This window comes from Amaranthus tricolor, chromosome 6 (genome assembly GCF_026212465.1).
Source record: "Amaranthus tricolor cultivar Red isolate AtriRed21 chromosome 6, ASM2621246v1, whole genome shotgun sequence".
In the NCBI taxonomy this organism is placed as follows: Eukaryota; Viridiplantae; Streptophyta; class Magnoliopsida; order Caryophyllales; family Amaranthaceae; genus Amaranthus; species Amaranthus tricolor.
This window is the reverse complement of record NC_080052.1, coordinates 32,134,315-32,147,521: the sequence shown is the minus strand read 5'-3', so window position 1 is coordinate 32,147,521 and position 13,207 is coordinate 32,134,315. Positions and strand designations below refer to the sequence as shown.

The 13,207-nt window shown below is 34.2% G+C and overlaps 1 protein-coding gene across 5 annotated transcripts in view; it reads left to right on the top strand.

Moving 5' to 3' along the window:
• The window catches only part of LOC130815803 (probable pre-mRNA-splicing factor ATP-dependent RNA helicase DEAH9), a 31,344-nt gene extending 18,137 nt beyond the window's left edge, over positions 1-13,207 (top strand). Inside the window, exons 16-23 of one of the 5 annotated variants that reach the window (XM_057682280.1) lie at positions 1,439-1,528; positions 2,164-2,235; positions 9,712-9,810; positions 10,055-10,141; positions 11,157-11,210; positions 11,316-11,395; positions 12,802-12,954; positions 13,065-13,207. In XM_057682280.1, coding sequence (XP_057538263.1) covers positions 1,439-1,528; positions 2,164-2,235; positions 9,712-9,810; positions 10,055-10,141; positions 11,157-11,210; positions 11,316-11,395; positions 12,802-12,954; positions 13,065-13,080 — 651 coding nt within the window. In that variant the 3' untranslated portion in view covers positions 13,081-13,207. Of the gene's footprint in view, positions 1-1,438; positions 1,529-2,163; positions 2,236-9,711; positions 9,811-10,054; positions 10,142-11,112; positions 11,211-11,315; positions 11,396-12,801; positions 12,955-13,064 lie in introns of those variants that run through there. The other 4 variants (XR_009042630.1, XR_009042631.1, XR_009042629.1 and 1 more) reach the window with 4 other exon arrangements.

Here is a 13,207-nt window from a genome sequence, read left to right as displayed (position 1 = left end):
CTACAACCTACAACCTTTCGCGGGTTCGATGCCTGTTGCAGCAAGCTATACATTATGGGAAATTACATGTGTTAACCCTAAATTTTTGTCTTTTCCACGTGGTGCACCATTTTTTTAATCCACTTAGTGACTTTGACCTTCCAACTTTTCCATGTGGTAGACAAAAGGGAATTTTTTTTGTTTACTTTGTTATTTTTACCCAACATAATGACATGTTTTTCAAAAAATAAATGTCATGATCACCCTAGTTGACCACATATTTCAAAATACAGTCAAAATAAATACTTAATTTAACCAAAAACTCAACATTTTGTCTACCACATGGAAAAATTGGAAGTTAAAGGTCACCATGCGAATTTTAAAAACATTTGTGGACAAACCAAAAACTCAAGGTCACCATGTGGAATTTTCCTTTTTTTTATTTAAAAAAGGCAGTGTCCTCACCTGAGGGCATGTGAATCCGCCCATGCTTTAGTTATTATTTTTCTCTTTTTTAAATGCTTGCATATAGTATTTTATTTATTGACACAAGTTAATATTTGTTGGACATGTCCATCCATTATCTCTTTGTTTCTCACTTTCTCTCTTCCCCCATTAGTTTTTTGAATCTAGTGTTTGAGACTTTTAATTCATTTAAAGTACTATTTAAGTTCAATTAAAGCTAATGATGGTCATTTTTTTCTTCATTTTTAATTTTTATTGACTATAAATATCAATGAAAATTTGTAGGTTTTATTAACTTTTTTAAGAACAATTTGCGAATACAACCTTAAAGTTAGTAGTTTTGAGAATTACAACCTCAATGTTTATTTTTTGCGAATTACAACCACCAAAGTATCAAAGTTTGCAGGTTTAGGCCAAAACACAAAATTTCGACCATTTTCTTGGTCAGAAGTTTAGGTGAGTGGTTGGAGTCTTGTGTATTTGGCTTGAACTTGTAAACTTTGATACTTTGGTGGCTGTAATTCGCAAAAAATAAATATTGCGGCTGTAATTTGCAAAAGTGCTAAACTTTAAGGCTGTAATTCGCGAATTATTTTTTTTTAATATATTTTTAGGCAATTTTCAGTGTTTTTTTATTTGAGAAATTATTCTTTTTATTTACCCGAATCCCCATACTCGTATCCAAGATTCGGATGGTGTCCCGGTATCCTAAAATTCTAAAAATGACGTATCGGATATTTGGATCTGCACCCGTACCCGAGTCCAGGTAACATAGCAACAAAAAATATTAGTTCGTTAGAACAAACAAACTCTGCATTTCGAGGCCTACATACAATTTCATGACAAGTTTTAATTACCTTTTTGTGTTTGTCTTTTGATAATTTGTTGTATTAATGACGTAATTTCATGTAATTTCTATATACCTCATCCATATTTCTATGACAACTCTTTTCATCTTTCGATGTTGCATGATTTTTTGCCTCTCAAAAAACAGGATCCTATGCTCTCAAAAGCTATTCTTGCATCTAATGAACTTGGGTGTTCCGAGGAGATGCTTACTATAGCAGCTGTTCTTTCTGTACAGGTGAAGTTTTCTGCCTTTCCTAGGTTCAAATCATCCTTTTAAAATCTTCTGCAATGTAATCTACTTGATATATTCATGAAGTAGATATATGTTGTTATTTTTCTATGTGAGCTGGTGGACTTGGGATGTCACTACCCATTGAAATCACTGATGGGGGAAATGATCTTCAAAGCAAATGAAGTAGTTCACTTAGGCATATTCATATAGTGACTTTTTCCCTTTCCAAATAGTCATACGAAATGTCTTTTTGAAATTGTATTGATAAGGCAATTTATAAGAGCAGGGATTGACTTTAAAATCAAGATTCTGGCAATGCGCAACACTTGGATTTTAAAATCAGATATCTTCAAAATCAGATTTCTAAGTGTAGATGAACTTAAACGTGTTGCAGACCGGTTTTTCTTGCTTGCCTCTCTAACTTTTTAAAAAATACATCCAAAGGGATCTTACCAAGTCTCTATTCAGGCACTTCAGAGCCCTTATGAAAGGATTAATGCTTTTAGCATGCTTGCTTAATGATCATACTACCCCTTAATTTTTTATAACTTAAAAATTACAGTGAGTAGTATTATCAGTTTGACTTTAGACTAATATCAAAGTAATGTTTAGTAATTTTGGGCTTTTTATCTGTCCAGTCAATATGGATCTCTGTCAGGGGTGCTCAAAAGCAACTGGATGAAGCCAAGCTTCGATTTGCTGCTGCTGAGGTATGTTGCTATTTTGGTTCCTTTTTTATCCGAAATTCGTACACACCCTATGTACTCGGCTTCTTCATTTTACCTCAAGTACCATGTCGAATCCTCGACACACCGACATTGGCATGACTCCTCAACACCTCATTCTGAACCAAAATCACTGAATCCCCTCACTGTATAACCATTTCTAAGTGCATGTTACCCGAATCGGATAGTACCTGACATTAATACACCTTTAGAGTTCTTTGAATCTTTTATTCTAGTGTCCTATTCCCAACATGTAAAATTGATTGATCAACATTAGAGGTGAAATGCAATTATTTTGCTCTTAAATAAACAGAATCTACTCATGTTATAGAAAAAATGCTTTGTTGCTCATTGAGGTATTGTTTTTTGTTTTTGATGAAGTAAAAAATTTGTAGTTCTTTGATTTCAACGTGTAATAGATTATAGTACAATAGCTCATTTAATCACGCACTTCTTTTTTATTTAAAGTGTTTGATGATTTTTGCAATCAAGGGTTGTTATAAGACCACCTACACCCTAGGGGTTCTTACAAGGCAAGATGACCAACGTTGGATGTTGCAAAAAGACAAGAGAAAAAAGTCACAAAAAGGCTTACTAATGACGGATGCTAGGGATTCGTTTGGTGAGAAAAGGGCTACTTGGGGATGGACTTTGTGAAGGTTGTTTGCTGATGGTATAAGTTTGGATTTTGAGATTTTAATGAAATTACAAGAAAACAAAGATAGAGTGAAGGCTAGGCTCAAAACTCACTAAATAAGATACACCATTAGCGAGTAGAGAGTCTCTTAAAGACATAAGCATAAGCGCTTGATTACACCAAGCATTAAGAACTTTTGCAAATGAAATTCTAATCCAAAAAAACATAAACAAGGTCTTGAAACAAGTGTTTTGGTTTTTCTTTATAAATCATTCAACAACATTAAACTATCACATTCTTCTCTAGATATAAGAAATGAGTGCAACAATAATCTGATTTTAGTTAAGGATTAGCGCCTAAAGCATGTAAGAACTTACTTTCATACCTCCTTGCACGCCTGCTTGGGATGTTAGAGAATTTGCCTTCGATAATTACTGATTCAGCTTTGTTTAAAATATTAAGGAGAGATTGATGACTTGGAATTCATCAAGGATTGATGACTTGTTAGGTGTGAGCTCCCAATTAACCTCCATCGGTTTTGCAACCTTTTTGGAGGGATGGAAAATCAGCTATCGGCTTAAGATTAATTAGAGAAGAAATCAAGTATTTTCATAACTTCCCATCTTGCTCTTTGTAACTGTATGTCTATTGGAAAGCTCCTTTTCCTCCATTACTTGCATTTGCTTAGTAACTTCCTTGCTTCAATGTTTGTTAACCTCCCATTACTTAGTCTTATTGTAACTGCTCATGTTCTTAGTAACCACTTAATGCTCCTGTTCTTATTAACCGTGTACTGCTCCTGTTCTTATTAACCGCTTCCTGCTCATGTCCCACTCAGAAACTTCTTGTCCTCTATGATGTTTAGATCATAATTCCCACACCTAGGTAGTTACTTCTTTGGCTTTTAACCTTCGTTAACCGTTGGATCATTTGCTCATAACAGCTGCTGCCCACGTTTTGTAGCTTCGTGTTCTATGAGAGATGTGTGAGTGTGTTTTAGCTCCTTTGTTGTAGAATTGTTGAGTTTCATTTTGTTTTTAAAACTAAAGCTAAAAAAACATCTATAGCTAGTAAAAAATCCTAATCCTAAAACTATTACAACTTACACAAGAGAAATTAAATAAAAGCATTCAAACTAAAACATCCTAATCAGTAAAGAGTTCTTAAAACTATTTAAACATAATAAACTCAAAAGTCTTTGAAAATAAAAATAAAGCATTAATAGTTTGTTTGGTTAACAATATAATTGGTGGTAATGAGAGAGATTTATAGTATAAATTCTATGATATGTATCATGTTATTTCCATGGTAATGAAATTATGATCATATAAAAGTTTTTTTATTCACAATTTATCTATTACCACCTAATACCACATGTTCCAATGGTAATGCATTGGAATGAATTTGTGAAGAAAATGAATTTTTTGAAAGAGAATAAACATGACCATTAAATTTGTCAAGAGATATTCCTACCAAAGTTACAACTTTCCATTACCTTTCCCACCATTTAGTACCGGTTACCAAGCCGACCTTAAAAGAAAGTGATGAATGTTTAGCAAGGCGCATAATCACAAATCCGAACGTTGCCTTTGTGTGATCTTGTTGATGTTTATAGATAAGACAAGCCATGTATAACGATTTCTCACTATTTTAAAATATAGGTGGACCTTGATTTGCTACAAGAGCCCGTAGAAACAACTTCGTTGTTATTATAATGGCAAGAAGTAAAGGCCTATACGAGAGCTATTCAATGGTATTGGGGTATTTGAATTGTCATTTTTGTTGTTGCTGTTGAATGAGTATTGTTAAAACAAATATTTCTAATTGGGGTATGAGGAAAAACTGGGTTAGTTTTATATTTTAATTTGTGATTGTTGTTCTTAGCTTAGACCTTTAATTCAGTCTCTTTCTCTACTATATCTTTAGATGTAGACCACTTCCATAGAACTCTTTATTAGGGCGAAATAAGGTCTACATATTCATAATGCCAAGCCATGCTTTACCTTACAAACTAGTCTAATCCTTCATCCAATTTTGAGCAAATGAACCATTTTTCAATTGGCAATTGCTTTTGTATTTGTACATTGGGAGCGAGGGAAATTGGTTGACGTCTGAAATAAGAAGAAATTAGAAAGAGACTTTAAATGTGTTTGCTGGTCCACAGAGAAACACTAAGAACATGCTCATTTTGATATTAAGTGATTGGTACCAATTGTGTGCATATCCACATCTCTTTTTTCAAATTGTTTCCAACAATTGTGCCCCATTCTTCCTCAAAAGGATTGCAAAATACAACTGTCATCTGTGCTTTAATGGCTATGCTTCTACCTCTGGTTGTGGCTGTGTGCATGTCTGTGTTTTCAGATTTACACCCATCGAACTCCAATTGTAGTTTAATTGGATTTCAGGAGTGGTATTGTCAATTGTGGACATTCTAATGCCATAAAGGTCTATTCTCGATCAATTGTGTCATATTTTAGGGTTTTTGTTAGATGATATATGGATTGCTGGAGATCATTCCTTACAATAATTACACTGCCAGAGCCTTAATTTCAAAAGACTTGGATTCTTTGGATTAATAGTTCTTTGGATTAGAGCATGTCTTTGCGGAAGTGTTAACTAGAATGTGGTATATTTTTCATAGCAAAATTGATATGTAGACATAATTTTGATTTCTACTAAGTTTTTTTAGACTTGTTTAGAAGTGTATGTAAAAGTAACAAATATCAAACTACCACTTTACAAATTGCGGTTTGAGGGCGATAAGCAAATTAGGAAGCTGGAACAAACAAAAATGGTGAAAACCATCTCTAACAAACACGATCTTTTTGTTGAATTAGAAGAACAAATTAAAAGACAAAACTGAAGGGTACTTGATTCCATAACACCGAGGAAATTTGGAGAACAAGAAAGACCTTCTAGGCTAATACATATTCTCTATAATGACGAACTTTAATGTTCTCACTTTCAATTTTCTTTGATAATGGGATTCAGATAGAAAAGGAATACATAATATTCAGTCCATCATAGAACACGATCTTAAGTGTTTGCACATTTAAGGCCCCCAACGTATTGATACAGTTAAGCCCAAACCCTTTAACTTAATTAGATCACTTTAAGTTGGGGATAAAGACACTTATATATTTACATATAAGCCCAACGTTAGACTATGATCCAAGGATTTTCCACTTGGGCTATATGACAAATTGTATAAACAAATATCATTATAAAACCAAATTTGAGCTCCACCATATCGTCAAAATTGTAACGTATCTGAAACCAATTTCACTCATTAATCATATCAGCAAAAACCAAAGCAACCTTCACTACATTTGTCATAACTAGACCTATGAATGACCATAGTATCGACACAAAAGAATAACAAAGATCATGAAGTGGATGTGTAGCATAGAAACAACATGCAATGTGCTCTTAACATGTCCGTATCCAACTAGTCCACTTTAATAGTAAGATCAAACTATTATCATAATATAATTACAGTGTAAAATCAAACTTTATCATAACGTTATTTCTACCAAAAACTTTATTACAAAAAATGTGTACACTTGTTCAATGAATTAAATTTACAAATTCCCACTAAACCTAAACATCCTCTATAGTAGAAATAACAAACTGCTTGGTTAGTTATGTCTTGATAAGCGGATCCACAATCATAGAGTTTGTACCAATATGTGTAATTGATAATTCGTTACCATGAACTCTTTCCTTACAACCAAGAATTTGAGAGCTACAAATTTTGACTACTTTGAACTCTTCTTGTTATTACCATGAAGTGTTGCCATAGTGGAGATGTCGTAATGGATTGTTTGAAACTCTTCCATGAGACAATACTTTCAACTAACATATAAATATAACCAGAAGTGGATTGCATTGTGTCAATGCATCCAGCAAAATTGGAGTCAGCATAACCAACAACATTAAGCTTATCAGTCCTTCTATACATATGTATTTCTTTGTCCTCTGTAAATATCGTAAAACCTTTTGATTGCTCTCCAATGTTCTAATCCTTGATTGCTTAAATAAAGTCCCAACATCCCTGTTACGTATGCTATATGTAGATGAGTGCAAACTTGAGCATACGTTAAACTTCTTAATGCCAGAGCATAAGGAATATTTTCCATTTTCTTTTTCTCAAATTCATTCATAGGGCACCGATGAAGATTGAACATCTCCCTTAGCCACAAGGGTACCTTAGCCGTGCCTTAGTTGGACATCCCCAAAAATGAAAATGAATTAGATTTGGTTTTTGCCAATCCACAGTTCATATGGGGTCTTATTTTTAGTTGCTTTTTGGTGGTACTTTGTTTTAAATATAAGCTGCGGTCTAAAGTTCTTCTTCCCAGAGTGACTCTGGTAAAGTAGAATGATTAATTATGATCCTTACTATTTCCTTAAGAATCTTATTTCGTCTCTCAACAACAACAATCATAGTTGGAGTACAAGGCTAGTGTACTGAGGAACAATACCACATTATTCTAAGAATTCACCAAAAGGCCTTGGATGTTTTCTACCTGAACTATCATAATGACCATATTCATAGTATTCACCCCACAATTAGATCTGACGGCTTTAATCTTTTTGTTATGTTGATTTTCAACTTCAGCCTTATAATTTTTTTACACCTCCATTGATTGAGCCTTTTCATGAATGAGATATATGTAACCATATCTATAATAATCGTTTATGAACTTGATAAAATATAGTTGCCCATACTAGGAGGGACTTGGAAACGGACCACAAATATCGGTGTGAACAAGCTCTAAGACATCCAAAGACCTATTAGCATCATATCTTCTTTGATTGGTTTGTTTTCCTTCAATACCTTCAACACATATCCATGTCTGTGAAAATTAAAGGTCCTAAAATTTTCTCAGACACAAGCCTTTCCATTCTCCTTTTGGGGCTATGGCCTAATCTCTTATGCCATAATGATGTCGAATTTTAATTAGTCGTCTTTCTTTTTATTCCCCACAATGATAACTGCAAGGATTCATTATATGAAGCAAACTAACTTTGAATCATGAAACAAACTGAAATTTCATTTCCAAATGATCAAGAAAAACAAATTTGTTCAAAGCGGAAACTGAAATCATATTTCGTCGAAAAGACGATACAATAAATACTTCATTAAGATTCAAATAAAATCCAATCTTAAACAATAATCTAAATTTTCCAATTGCTTCTACTTTATGCGTCTTGTCGTCTCCCACATATGTGTATCTTTCACCATCAGTTAGTTTTCGGCAACTCGTACTGATGCGAGTGGCTGCACCAGAATCTATCCACCATGTGTGTCTAGGCTCTGAAACTAAATTAATCTCGGAACAAAACTAAGAAGCATACCTTTTCTAACACACCAAACGTGATAATTGTTGCATTGCTTATTTCTGTGATTAGGAATTCCACAAAAGAAACAATCATTATATACGACATTGGTTGATCTATCCTTTTCCTTTTAGATTTTGAAGTATAAGGCAACATGAGCACTTTCAGTCTTTTCTAGTTCCAACCTTTCCTCTTGTACACAATGTGAGATGAGCTAATTCAGAGACCAAGTCTCTTTCTGACAATTATAGCTCACCTTAAACTTGTTAAAACTTACAGGAAGAAATATCAACACCAAGTATACTATTAAATCCTCAGAGATTTCATATTTTAGTGTTTTGAATTTTGAAGCTGGATGAGATATTTCCATTATATACTCTCTGATATTACAATTACCTTTATTTCTTAATAAAATTAAAGATGATAAAATTGTACTAGTTTTATCCTTTTATTTTTGACAAATCTTTTTTCAGTATCTTCGAGGAAAACCTTTGTTGTATTTATGTCATCAGACATTATACCCTTGAATGCTTTAGGAATTTTCTTTTTAATAATCATCATACACATGCGATTTGACCTCTCTCACCTTTCAAACTCCCTCTTTTGATCAGAGGCACTTAATTCAATTACTAGGGCAAGAAAGTCAATCCTGAACGCAAGGTCGAGATTCATAACTCCAAGAACAATTGAAAGATATCATGTCTATTCTTTAAAGTTTGAGCCATTCAACATAGAAATTGAATTGATGTTGGGCGTGATATTAGCAGGATTTGACATAGCTGACAGAGAACTAGAAAAAATAAATATTATAAGCTCACAACTTTAGTGTTAAAAAAATAAGGGAAATTCCACGTGGTAACCCTGAGGTTTTGGGTTTTCCACGTGGTAACCAAAATTGGTGTACGGTTTTTCAACTTGATCCCTTAATACATTTTACCATATTTGACAAGAATGAAAAAAATGAAGTCTTGAAGACACTAGATATGTATTCTGGTGCATGGACTTTCTGATTGCTTTTGGGGATTTTTGGTTGGAGAGATCGAAATGTTCTCACCTTTCCCATATTTTGTGTTGTCCTACACTACTTACCTCTTGCTAAGTTAAGAGTCTCATTCTTCAAGGAACACACTCAGCTGGAACACATACTGTGGGTTATTTTTTATTTACCCTTGACCCCTTTGGCTCCACCAACATGTGTATATCTAAAGACATATCACCTTTCGTCATCTCCACCATTCAGTTGCTTCGTTGCTTGAGAGCTTCTCTGGAATTCCGCTTGTGCATAAGCCTATTTATAAGACCTTTTCAGTGCTATGTTTCTAGGCGCTGCTAGCAGTTGGGATCATAGGAACTAGGTAGTGGGAGTGAAACTTAGCACATAGCAATTCTTTGTGGGAGGAATGTGTTTAACATCATTCAGGGTTGCGATATAGGAACTTTCTGCTACCAATTTGATTGCTGTTCTTGTTGTTTTGCAGGGTGACCATGTAACATTCCTAAATGTGTACAAAGGATTTTTGCAATCTGGTAAATCATCAAAATGGTGTCAAAAGCACTTTGTAAACTATCATGCTATGGTAAGTAAAATGTACTCAATTTTGTTACTCCTTGTCCTTTTCTTTTGTGCAAGAGTTTTGCAGATCATACTCTTGATCATAGATTTTAGCTGCTAAACACATATTTTAAATATCTTTGTCCTCCCCCCTCTCTCTCTTTCCCTCCCTGTTTCTCTAGCTTAGAATTATGTTCAAAATTTGTCTTTCAAAATTTTGTAAAGTTTCAGAAAATTTATTTGTTTTTTCATGGAAACATCTTTGGCAGAAAAAAGTTTTAGAGGCCAGGGAACAACTCAACAGAACCGCTCAACGGTTAGGTATGATGTTGAAATCTTGTGATAGAGATATACAGGTAATAATAATGAAGTCTTATTTACTGCTAGAAAAGTTTTAGAGTGCTATTTGACATTAGGTAATTTGTTTTCAGTCAATCAGTTGGATTTTACTCATGATAGTAGTTACCATTAGTCCATTACTAGTTAGTGAAGCACCATAAATGCATAGTTGTTTTTAAGGTACTTGTGCATCAACTAAGCAGTTCCCCAACCGAGTGCTACTCAAACTGGATTTTCATCTTCCTCTATTTTCTGTTTTTAGCTGACATCAAATTTGGTGTAAACCTTACTCAAAGTTTGGATCTAGGAGAGCAGTTCTCCCTCCCAGATTAGGTTTCCTCTTATGTTTTTGCATCTTCCTCCTTTTCTGGCTTTTGGCTGCCAAGGCAACATCATCTTGTTTTCTGTTAAGCCTAATCTGATGCGACATCAAATAAAGCAGTTCTCTAGTCAAGTTTTACTTTAAATGGTTGTGTCTACCTTTATATTGCTTCTTTTGAACTAAATAGGCTAAAATCAAGTTAATTCATACTTTAACTATGAGTTTTGGGTCCATTAAATGGTTATTTTGTTGCTTTTCTTTATTTTAAGGGAAAATTGTGCTTGATGAACAATTTGTTTGCCTATTGTACTAATTTCTTTCATTCAATTCTTTGCATGTTGGATCTTCTTTAATGACTTAATTATGCATATTGGGTCATAATAGAAAAACACAAATGAAAGGGAAATAGAATAGTGGGATTTTGTATGTGTGGTGAGTATTTGAAATCTGGGATGTCATTTTCCTTTTTTACTGTTTTTGATGATTTCTATTTGAGAGCATGTCCAAACCATCTTGTTGTCAAATTTTCTACTCCATTGATGATCCTACTTTGTTTAAGAGTAACCTGATTCTTAATGCGATCTCCTGATTGTATGAACTTTCATTCCTTTATGACATCCAAATTATGTACAACCTCTGATTTAGAACTTTTTTTTTTGTTTATAGAAATTCTATACAAGTTTTAGTGATTTGCAGTGTACAACTTTCAGGCTGTAAGAAAGGCAATAACTGCTGGATTTTTTGCCAACGCTTGTCATTTAGAAGTGAGTGAAATATGGTCCTCTGGAATGCCTTTTGGGCAAGTTCCTAATCATCATTGCTTTGAAAACATTTTTGCTTGTACTTACATGTTATGTTTATAACTGTAGGCATACAGTCATGAAGGAAAATACAAGACTGTACGAACATCTCAGGATGTCTATATCCACCCTTCATCTGTTTTGTTCAGGTAGTGAATTTTCTGCTCCCAACTGTTATTCTTGTATCTTGGCTGTTGGTGTCTGTACTACCAATGTGGTGTAGATATTGCGGAGGCACAAATGTTGTGTAGAAGTTCCTCTTACCTTTCTAGTCAGAAAGTGGCAAGTATACTCAGAGATCAACTATACTTCTTCCATGATTGGATTTGTAGTGGAGGATGATTTTCTTGAGGGAAAACATGGGGAAAATCAAAGTTGAAAATGCTAATCTTAGTTTGTTGATATCAAGACCAATAAAAAAGTCAAAATGCTAGAGCTATATACATGTGTCCTGGTACAAATTTGCAAATCAATGTCAAGCCGGAGTTGGTGTTTCAAAGGTGCAGAAAACAGTTTATCTTGGGGGTTGCAAGTATTGCAACAAAGTAAGAAATAAGGTAAAGCAAAAGCATGAAGGCATGTGGAAACTATTGTCCTTCACTTGCATAATATTGATTCGGTTACCTATTTTTGTGTGTGGTGTAGAATTGGGTATGATGTAGAAAGCACTAGATCTTAGGTCTTGGGTAACACCTGCCCTTGAATAAAGTTAGTTGCCATCTACAGAGTGCCTGTGTTCTCTTTAATCATGATAATACTAGGTTATCATATTCCGGCATTTTTTTAAAAAATAGGTAACAAAAATAAAATGTTAGGGAAGTGTCATAGTCCCTTATTTGAGCATCAAGTTCTTATGTTTCAAATTGTAATTGAATCTGTGATAATCTTCTTAACTTTTTGTTCCTTATGTCTTTGTTGGTGTTTTGGTGACTCAAACTGAGTCTAAACATGGGAATATGAATCAAAACAGATGAAGTGACGTTTTCTAGAAAGTTGCGACGAGTTATCGCTTTTGAGGTCTTAGAAAGTGGCAAGTCGCCGTTAATTTTTGACGTTTTATTTGGTGATCCAGTAGCCAAGCAACTCCGGTATTGGCGACGACTCATCGCTTTGTGCAGTTTTGCGGCCTTTGACGGTTGTGCGTGTTAATGGGTCTTTTTTTCTTGTATTGTATCTCTAATTTTTTTTCTCGAGAGGCTTATTATATAAACCCCTCTCAAATTAGGGTTAAGGTTTCATAGAAACGCTAGAGGGAAAGTGAGCCACCAAAAGAGAGATTTGTCTTTAATTTATCACATTGATAGGAAACCACCTAAATTCTTGGTGTGATTTTCTTATTGTTTGCGTTGAATCTTTATTGTTTTCTTTATTGTTTGGGAGATTGCTTCCGTTGTCCGCTCAAGTCTTTTTACCCAAACTGTAGTTTTCTCACTTATTGCTCGAGCTTACGTGTAGTACATTCAGTAGCAAGTTTTGGTGATTCTAGAGTAGTTGTAATTGATCTAACTTTTTATATGAGAAGCTTCATCTCCAGTACTGTCATTTTATCTTGCAGAGTTAACCCGAAGTGGGTTGTATACCATTCTCTTGTCTCAACTGATCGCCGATACATGCGCAATGTTGTGAAGATAGATCCTTCATGGTTGGTGGAAGTTGCACCACATTTTTTTCAGTTCCTAGAAACTAGTAAACTTTCTAATTCGACAAGGTAGTATTTACTAGATGGCTTATACTCGGTTGAATTCTTGGATCAAGCCCTGTTGGTTGACGTTTTGATCAAACATTGATTGTGTTTTTGGTACGTGTAATTAAATGCAGTGATTTTGCAGTCTGACTGTTTTGAGAAACTCCGTATTTTCATCAACCATGGGTAAATAGATGACTATTGTCAAGTGTAGGAACAAAAATTTGCAATGGCTTGTAAAGGAAGTGAATACAGTTTTTCGTGGTTCTATAGAGAA